A 9,899-nucleotide genomic window follows, 5' to 3' on the forward strand; every position below is an offset into this window, starting at 1 on the left:
CCATCCCTTCAGGCATGCCCGGGGGTGGCCAGGTAAGGAGGACTGGGCTAGCCCCTTGTGAGGAATGCTTGAGATTCCTGCATTCCAGGGGGGTCAGACTAGATGAACGCTTGGGGTCCCTCGCAATTCTGCCATTCCTTGACTCCTCCGTGCCCTTGCAGTGGCAGGAGAACCCCCCCCCCCTTTGCACCTGCCACTCTCTGCTGTGAAGCTGCCACAGCAAGGCAAAGTCAATGCACATGTAATAGATTAAAAAAAATGTATTGTATTGTGGAAAATGGCTTTGCAGAAATGTGTGAGTCAGGGGAAATTCGCACAGAACTGCCGTCAAATTTTCCTGAGGATTTTAAAGACTAACACTGAAAATTGGAAAGTTGGAAACCTGAGGAACTGAGAGGACCAAAACTGGCAGCTGTGTCCCCCCCCCCCCCCTTGACACGAAGAGGCTTGAATGCTGGCAGGTTCCAGTGAGGTCTCCCCACCCTCCATCAGCCTAAGAAAAACACCCTCCAGAGTCGGGTGCCCTCCCTGCCCTCCCGCCTGGGGAAACTGGCAAGTGGGCAGGTGGGTGGCAGCTCATCCGGGAGAAGAAGGGAGGGCCAAGCTGAGCCGGGGAAGGAACTCTTCTCCCTGCCATGCCAACCATTTCCTCACTCAAAGCACCCCCACCCCACCGAGGGGCTCACGATGCCCGCCCACCCCACTCACTCATGGCGCTGCCCAGGCTCACGGGGTCAGGATGGGGCTGGAGGGGCTGCTCTGCCGGATTCCTGGCATGAGATCTTGGCCCCTTCTCCAAACCCCACACACTTTGCAGGCTCCAAAACACCAGATCTAAGTGAGGGAGGCGGAGAGAGAAGATCCAGCAGATCAGACTCAAGAGGCTGAGGAATATAAGCCGCCCAGGTCCACCTTCTCCCCCTCCTTCCCCCTTTTCTGTCAGGAGGGCTCAGGAGAGTCTCCCCTTCCCTGGGCATCCAGCTGGTCCTCTCTGACTGCCGCCTGGCCAGGCCCCACGGAGGCCCCACTGCCCCCCCCCAGCACAGAGGAGCCCCTGGGCAGAGCCCTCTGCTGCATCTCCCCACAGATGCCAGCCTTCCTCCTCCTTGGCACCCTGAGGTCCGCTGGGGGCAAGTGGCGTGCAGGTGCCTGGCTCTGTTCCTTTGGAGAAAGCAATGCCTGTTGAGACAGACGCTTCCCGGACTTGTGCTGGACTTGGGGGGGGGGGTCCCAAGGTGGGGGAGCCCTGCTGCTGCCCCCAGGGCCTGGGGGGGCATCTCTGGCCATGTTCCCAGAAGCCACCAGGGCTCTGCTCTGCCTCCACAGTCCAACTTACTTGGTCTCTAAGGTGCTACTGGAAGGAATTTTATTTATTTTTTATTTTGTTTCCACAGTCAGAGGCAGCGATGCTTCCGGATGCCAGTTGCTGGAACCTGCAGGAGGAGAGACTTGTTCTGGGGCTCGGATCCTGCGTTTGGGCTTCCGCTTGGGGCACCTGGCTGGCCGCTGGGAGAACAGGAGGCTGGACTCGATGGGCCCCCTGTGGCCTGACCCAGCCTGCTCTTCTTATGTTGAGAAAGAGGGAGAGGTTGCTTGTTTGTCTGGACTCTTTGGGACGGGGGGGGGGTCTGGCTTGAGGAGCGCGTGAGGCCCCCCAGCCCCCCCCCCCACTGCAGCTCTCCAGACTGTTTGGGGGCAGCCCTGTGGGGCAGGTCCAGGTGGGTCTCAGGCAAGGGGGGGTGGAGGCCACGCTTCCCAAGTCTGACAGGCCCCTGGAGAACCTGGAGGAGAACTTCGCATGGGCTGCGGGTGCAGCAGGAGGGTGTGTGAGTGGGGCACCCGTGGGTGCCTCTGAGGAGACCTGTTTGCGGGAGATTTGGGGGATATCAGGCAGGAGGCGCCTCCTGGCAGGCAGCTGATAAGAGCGGCCCCTCCTGACAGCTCCAGCCCAGGCTCCCTCCGCGGAGGAGACCTCAGCCTCTGGCACCAGGAACGGGTGGCACCAGCCGCCTCCCTAGATGTCTTCCTGCTACTATTAATTTCAAAGAAGTTTATGTTGTTGGTCTTTGTGTTTTCAGCCATGCGTTCCTCAGAGTCTCTTTGAGCATCCTTTCCCACCTGCTTGCACTTTTTTTATGGCCAAATTCTGCGTTCCAGTTAGCTTCTCATATTACATTTTTAAGAGTTTCAGAGTGATTTGCCCCTCTTGGTTTTGACTTTCCAACTTCCCTTCTTACCAACTTTCCTCTTTGGAAATCAGATGTGCCCCTGATAACACTCTATCTAAGACCAAGCACCCCACATCGCCCCTCTTGCCCCACCCAAAGGGAGGCCTCCCGGAGAGCCCCAGACTGGCATTTGCGGAAGGGGTGGCCCGGAAGGCAGCCTCCCACCCAGTTGCTCCTTGCTGCACCCACTTCCTCCCCACAAATGCCACCTTTGTCTCTCCCCCTTCCCCTTCCAGGGGCTGCGGGGGGGGGGCTTCCTCTCACCCCACAGCTCATTCCCTCTCCCTCCCCTTGCAGGTTCTTCTTCCCTCCCTGCACAACTTCTCAAAGGCAGAGACTCTTTCCAAGACCTCCTCTTTATTGATGGAGCGCCTAAGGCTCCTGAGCTCTCCGCTGCTGCTGCTAGAAGTAGGTGATGGGGTCCGTCCTGGTGTGGTTCAGCTGGTAACCCTGGAGCGTGAGATTGTCATTTGAAAGGCCCTGGAACACGCGAAGGTGGGCGTATTTGTCCTCTGCATACTGGACCTGTGAGGAGGAGGAGGAGGGAGGAACACATTTATTTATACCCCGCCCATCTGGCTGGGTTTCCCCAGCCACTCTGGGCGGCTTCCAACAGAACGTTAAAATGCAACAATCTATTAAACATTAAAAGCCTCCCTGAACAGGGCTGCCTTCAGATGTCTTCTAAAGGTCTGGTAGTTGTTTTTCTCTTTGACATCTGGTGGGAGGGTGTTCCACAGGGCAGGTGCCACTACCGAGAAGGCCCTCCGCCTGGTTCCCTGTAACTTCACTTCCCACAGTGAGGGAACCGCCAGAAGGCCCTCAACACTGGACCTCAGTGTCCGGGCAGAACGATGGGGGTGGAGACGCTCCTTCAGGTATACAGGACTGAGGCCGTTTAGGGCTTTAAAGGTCAGCACCAACACTTTGAATTGTGCTCGGAAACGTACTGGGAGCCAATGTAGGTCTTTCAAGATTTAATAATAATAGCAATTTATTATTTATACCCTGCCCACCTGACTTGGTTTCCCCAGCCACTCTGGGAGGCTCCCAACAGAACATTAAAAACACGATAAAAGATCAAACATCAAAAACGGCCCTGAGCAGGGCTGCCTTCACATGTCTTCTAAAAGTCAGATAGTTGTTTATTTCTTTGACATCTGATGGGAGGGAGTTGCACAGGGCGGGTGCCACTACCGAGAAAGCCCTCTGCCTGGTTCCCTGTAACCTCCCTTCTCGCAGTGAGGGAACTGCCAGAAGGCCCTCAACACTGGACCTCAGTGTCTGGTCTGAACAATGAGGGAGGAGAGACTACTTCAGAGTATACTGGGCTGAGGCCATTGAGGGTTTTAAAGGTGAGCACCAACATTTGCTCAGAAACATACCGGGAGCCAATGTACCGTATTTTTCACTCCATAGGGCGCACCGGACCATAGGGTGCACCTCGTTTTTAGAGGAGGAAACAAGAAAAAAATTATTTTTCTGGTTTTCCTCCTCTAAAAGCCCTGTTTTTTTGAGGATCAGCTAAAGGTTTTGCAGCTTTTTTGCAGAGGGAAAAACCCTGTTTTTTGAGGATCAGCTAAAAGTTTTGCAGCTTTTTTGCAAAGGGGGAAGAGCAAAGCTCCTTTTGCAAAGGGGGAAAAGCAAAGAGGAAAAGCTCTGTTTTTATGGGGTTCAACTCACATTTCTGCAGCTTCTAAAGGAAAGGGAGCCTTTTCTACAGTTTCCAGACAGATAATCTAATCAGCCAGTCCCATGTCGCTGGGGAAACAAACAACCTCCCTCTGCAGCACATTCAACAAAGGAGGGCGGGGCTGAAAGGGAGCCGGGGACTCATCTCTCTCCCGATCTCTTGCTGATCAGCTGCTGAGCGGGGTGCTTTCAACACCCCCTTTTCTCTTTGTAAAATAAAAAGCATGATCCTCTTTTGGCCCCTGGGAAATTCAGCTCCAGGGACCAGCATTCGCTCCATAAGACGCACAGATACTGGAAAAAATTGTGTCTTTTGGAGCGAAAAATACGCTAGGTCTTTCAGGACTGGTGTTATATGGTCTTGGTGGCTGCTCCCAGTCACCAGTCTAGCTGCCACATTCTGGATTAGTTGCCGTTTCCGGGTCACCTTCAAAGGTAGCCCCACATAGAGCGCATTGCAGTAGTCCAAGCGGGAGATGACCAGAGCATGTAGCACTCTGGTGAGACAGTCTGTGGGCAGGTAGGGTCTCATTCTGTGTACCAGATGGAGCTGGTAGACAGCTGCCCTAGACACAGAGTTGACCTGTGCCTCCAAGGACAGCTGTGAGTCCAAAATGACTCCCAGGCTGTGCACCTGGTCCTTCAGGGGCATAGTTGCCCCATTCAGGACCAGGGAGTCCCCCGCCTCCTGTCCCACAAAAACAGTGCTTCTGTCTTTGTCAGGATTCAGTCAGGATTCTATCCGCCTGCCGTGCACAAATCGCAGCTCAAGGATCCCTGACAGATGGTTCCTCTATTTATGTACACGACAACAGCAGGTAGAACTTTCTATGTACAGAAGTGGAAAGAGAAAGGACAACCAACGAAGGAGAAATGGCTTGTGAAACAGATAGAATATGCTGAAATGGGGAGATTTTGTTCCGTGAGCTGCCCTGAGGCCCCTGGGTATGGGGCAGGATATAAATCCAATAAATAAAAATGATAAACTGCCAAATTAAGAGGACCTAATGACAAAGGGTTTAAGGAGGAATGGGAACTGCTGGATTACGTATCAAATTATCACCCATTTATGAAGTCATGGGCAGGATTTGAAATATGAGCAGTGGATGAATGAAAGATTGAGCAGCAGTGGGGTTTAGGTGATAAAAATGTGTGTTATAAAACAGCTAATAAAAATGAGAAAAAAAAAAAAACGTCAGGCAAGGAGGGTTGGAAAATCAAAAAGAAACATTGTATATGATGATAAATGCTTTTAAATTGGAGACTTAATAAAAATGTTTTGTTTTGTTTTGTTTTTTCATAGAATCCTAGAATCCTAGAGTTGGAAGAGACCCCAAGGGCCATCCAGTCCAACCCCCTGCCAAGCAGGAAACACCATCAAAGCATTCCTGACAGATGGCTGGTGTTTTGTTGTATTGTATTGTATTGTATTGTATTGCATTGCATTGTATATCCATCCGACATCTGTTTAAAAACCTCCAGGGACGGTGAGGCCATCACCTTCCATGGGAGTCCATTACTGTCAGACGTCTCTTGCCCTCAGAAATTTCTTCCTCAGATTTACTCAGATTCTCGTTGGAGAATGTCTCAAAATGGCCTGGTGTCTCTAAGGAGGATGAGAGCCATGCCTGCCACCTTGAGGTCCCTGGAGGAAAAGCTGATATAGAAATGCAATAAACCAACCAGGAAAGGGCTACTGACCTTGATGAAGTAGTTGGTGCCAGCCACCACCTGAGTCCTGAACTCAATAGCCTTAAAGAGGTTGAATGCCTGGTTCAGTTTTGCTTCCAGCTGATATTTCACCTGCGAAAAGAAGGCCAAGGCAGCTGGTTATGGCAGCAGGAAGCTGAAAGGGCCCCGAGGGTGGGTGGAGAGAGGCTCGGCTCACTCATGGGGGCCAGAAGAGGCCGCTGGAGGTTCCCTGGGACGGGTGAGGGGAGAGAGCTTTTGGCCCCAGCCCCTCCCCATTAAATGCCCTCCTAGTGCTATGGCCATCCTGGCCGGGGGCTGGTTGGAGTTGCACACTTGGAGAGCACAAGGCCCCCAAAGGCTTTCATAGAATCATCGACTGGGTCCCCCAAGGGGCAGCTAGTCCAACCCCCTGCAATGCAGGAATCTCAGCTAAAGCCTCCATGACAGATGGCCATCCAACCTCTGCTTTAAAGGCTGCCAAGGAAGGAGAGTCCACCACCTCCCGAGGGAGACTGGTCCACCATCAAATATCTCTTACTGTCAGAAAGTTTTATTGGTGTTTAGTCACAATCTCTTTCCTTGTAACTTGAAGCCACTGGTTCAAGTCCTCACCCCTAGAGCAGGAGAAAACAAGCTTGCTCCCTCTTGCATGGGACCGCCCTTGAGATATTTGAAGATGGCTCTCATATCTCCTCTGTCTCCTCTTTCCCAGGCTGAACATACCCAGCTCCTTCAACCCTTCCTCATAAGGCTTGGTTCTCAGACCCTTGATCATCCTGGTCACCCTCCTCTGCACACCTTCCAGCTTGTCCACATCCTCCTTAAATTGTGGTGCCCAGAAGTGGAGACAGTGTTTCAGGCAGAAGAGAGTGGGACTATGACTTCCCTTGATCTGGACACTAGACTTCTGTGGATGCAGCCCATAATAGCATTAGCCTTTTTGCTGCTGTGTCACACTGTGGATTCATGCTGAGCTTGTGGTCCACTAAGACCCCAAGATCCTTTTCATATGCACAGCTAGCTTTGACATTTGGGAATCCACTTTAGAAACAGGTCTCACCACCATGGCAATCATTTCCCCTGAGTTAAGAAAAGCCTCTTAGCGCAACGAGAGACCTCCCCACCCCACCCCCTGCCCCGTCTCCAGAAGAGCCTCTCTCTGCGTGGTGGTGGTGGAGGGGGAGAGGAATCTGTGGGGAGAGGGCAGCTCACCTGGTCAGCGATTGCCTGAATCTCAGGAGTGGCCGGTTGGGCAGGGGATAATCCTCCAAGACTCATGGTGGCTCTGAAGGAAGAGATGCAGCAGGTCTGAAGCAAGAGAGCCGAGGGAGGGAGGGAGGACGGGAGGGGGACACACACCTTTTTATTCTCAGGCAGCCACCATCGCTTCTTGGGCAAGATCATTTGCAGGGGTGGCTGATGGCCAAGGCTGGCGTCATGTGGGAAGGAGCATTGCTCATCAAACTGTGGCATGAGGAGACACATCCCATCTCTGACAGAGGAGGGAACAGCTGCTGGCAAGGAGAAGGGGGCTGCCTGGGTGCCTGCTCCCAAATTCCATTGCAACCCCTTGGGAGGCCATAGCAGACCTCAACGGGGGCCACATTCCCTGGGTGAAAAGGGGAAGAGGTGGGATACAGATCACTAAATGGACTAAGGTGGGCTTACAAGCCACCAGAGTTTCCGCCCTCCCTTCCACACAGGTGGGCAGGGTTTGTGGCACCGAGCGGGATTCTCATCATCACCATTTTTATTGCATTTATAGTTCATATTTTTCTCCAAGGAACTCAAACTGATGTACCTGGTTCTCCCACAACAAGCCTGTGAGGTGGGTTAGGCTGAGGGACAGTGACTGGCCCAAAGTCACCCAGTAAGAGCTTCATGGCCAAGCGTGGATTGGCATCCCACTCTTCCAGTTCCTGGTCCGACACTCTAACCACTACACCACTTGTTGTTGTTGTTCAGTCGTTCAGTCGTGTCCGACTCTTCGTGACCCCATGGACCAGAGCACGCCAGGCACGCCTATCCTTCACTGCCTCCCGCAGTTTGGCCAAACTCATGTTAGTAGCTTCGAGAACACTGTCCAACCATCTCATCCTCTGTCGTCCCCTTCTCCTTGTGCCCTCCATCTTTCCCAACATCAGGGTCTTTTCTAAGGAGTCTTCTCTTCTCATGAGGTGGCCAAAGTACTGGAGCCTCAACTTCAGGATCTGTCCTTCTAGTGAGCACTCAGGGCTGATTTCTTTGAGAATGGATAGGTTTGATCTTCTTGCAGTCCATGGGACTCTCAAGAGTCTCCTCCAGCACCATAATTCAAAAGCATCAATTCTTCGGCGATCAGCCTTCTTTCTTCTTTCTTTCATGGCCAAGCGTGGATTGGCATCCCACTCTTCCAGTTCCTGGTCCGACACTCTAACCACTACACCACACTATTACCCATTTCTACAAGGAAACGGTGCTCATTCCTAAGTAGCTGTAAGTAAGCTGCCAACATGAGTCGGACCAAATTGCGGGAGGCAGTGGAAGACAGGAGTGCCTGGCGTGCTCATTGTCAGGGATGATGGGAGATGATGGCTGATGGGTTGCATGGATACCCGGAGGGCCAAAGATTCCCCAGCCCTGTGGTCATCAAATCCTGGGGGCAGCACTGTGCTGGAGGGACTCAATGATGAATGCTGCCCATTGTCCCCCGACCCTGTGGCCTTGGAGAGATCCCCAACAGCTGGGCATACCTTGGTGCAATGGACCTGTTTAGGATGGAAAATGTCTCCGAACAGCCCCTTGAGATGCCCCCTCCCTGGTTCTCCACAGAGACACCATAAATGCTGCTTCCCGCCCAGCCAGGTGACCTCAGAGCCGAGTGATGCTCTGTGTAGGATGCAGCTGTTTGCAGAACTCCACCAGGAAGCTCAGGAGCAGAAGGCTGAGCTGAACGACACCTTAACCGAGAGATGGACCCAGTGGCTGCGGTGGCTTTTCAGGGTTTCAGGCAGGGGGTCTCTCCAGTCCCCTGCCTGGAGTTGCTGAGGACCAGACCTGGGACCTTCTGCATGTGAAGCAGATGCTCTCCTGGTGATTGACGGACCTCCCCTCCAGCTCCCTTTGGCTCTGCAGGTGAGAGGGTTTGCTCTCGCCAGAATGGCTCTGCCCTGCCTCCACATCGAGCGATGGATCTGAATGCCAGTTGCTTGCGATGTAAAAACTTTGATACCTGATTAGATATTAGATTCCCGATACAGACTTTGTTCTAACTGTTCCAATGCTAAGTGCATTTAACCATTTTTTTTTGAGAGAGAGAGAGAGAATGTACCAGTGAACGTTTGATTCCCGATTCCTGTGTGCTTGCCTTCTGCAGCTCTCATGCCTTCCTCCTGCTCTGAATGCCGGCCTTATCTGACCCTAGAAGGACTTGGCAAGGTAGCCTTTAGTCTATCATCAGGTTGGGGGGTGCATTCATGCTCCCTTCCCATGCAGCATCGTTTGCAGGGCCCGTTAAAGGGCAAACCGGGAGTCCCTGGCCCTAGAGTGGCGGCATGTAGGTCAAACTCCCGCATCAAGGTTCGTGGAAGGGCATGCTGTGTAAGTTTGCGCTTTACAGTCCCCTCCCACTGTACCTCTTCAACTTGCATATCCTCAGCCACACGGGCTGAGAGGGTTACCGTATTTTTCGCTCCATAGGACGCACTGGACCATAGGGCGCACCTCATTTTTAGAGGAGGAAACAAGAAAAAAAATATTTTTCTGGTTTTCCTCCTCTAAAAGCCCTGTTTTGTTTTGTTTTGCTTTTTTTTTGAAGATCAACTAAACGTTTTGCAGCTTTTTTGCAAAGGCAAAAGCCCTGGCTTTTTTGAGGATCAGCTAAAAGTTTTGCAGCTTTTTTGCAAAGGCAAAAGCCCTTTTTTTAGGATCAGCTAAAAGTTTTGCAGCTTTTTTTGCAAAGGGAAAAGCCCTGGGGTTTTTTTTTTGGGGGGGGGGTTGAGGATCAGCTAAAGGTTTTGCAGCTTTTTTTGCAAAGGGGGAAAAGCAAAGCTCCTTTTGCAAAGGGGGAAAAGCAAAGAGGAAAAGCCCCATTTTTATGGGGTTTAACTCACATTTCTGAAAAACCTTAAGGAAAGGGAGCCTTTCTACTGTTTCCAGACAGATAATCTAATCAGCCAGTCACATGTCCTGGGGAAACAAACAACCTCCCTCTGCAGCACATTCAACAAAGGAGGGCGGGGCTGAAAGGGAGCCGGGACTCTTATCTCTCTCCCGATCTCTTGCTGATCAGCTGCTGAGCGGGGTCCT

At 52.3% G+C, this 9,899-nt stretch overlaps 1 protein-coding gene across 1 annotated transcript; it reads right to left on the minus strand.

The window, feature by feature from the left end:
* Positions 1 to 2,585: 2,585 nt before the first annotated feature.
* Positions 2,586 to 6,957, minus strand: LOC117044927 (cystatin-B-like). The gene is made up of 3 exons (XM_033145727.1): positions 6,825 to 6,957; positions 5,622 to 5,723; positions 2,586 to 2,753 (listed from the first exon to the last, which is right to left on the minus strand). Exons 1-3 carry the CDS (start codon positions 6,888 to 6,890, stop codon positions 2,631 to 2,633), a joined length of 291 nt encoding a protein of 96 aa, XP_033001618.1. The 5' UTR covers positions 6,891 to 6,957; the 3' UTR covers positions 2,586 to 2,630.
* Between the last annotated feature and the right edge of the window lie 2,942 nt (positions 6,958 to 9,899).

The sequence above is a fragment of the Lacerta agilis genome, chromosome 4, assembly GCF_009819535.1.
Source record: "Lacerta agilis isolate rLacAgi1 chromosome 4, rLacAgi1.pri, whole genome shotgun sequence".
Classification (NCBI taxonomy): domain Eukaryota; kingdom Metazoa; phylum Chordata; class Lepidosauria; order Squamata; family Lacertidae; genus Lacerta; species Lacerta agilis.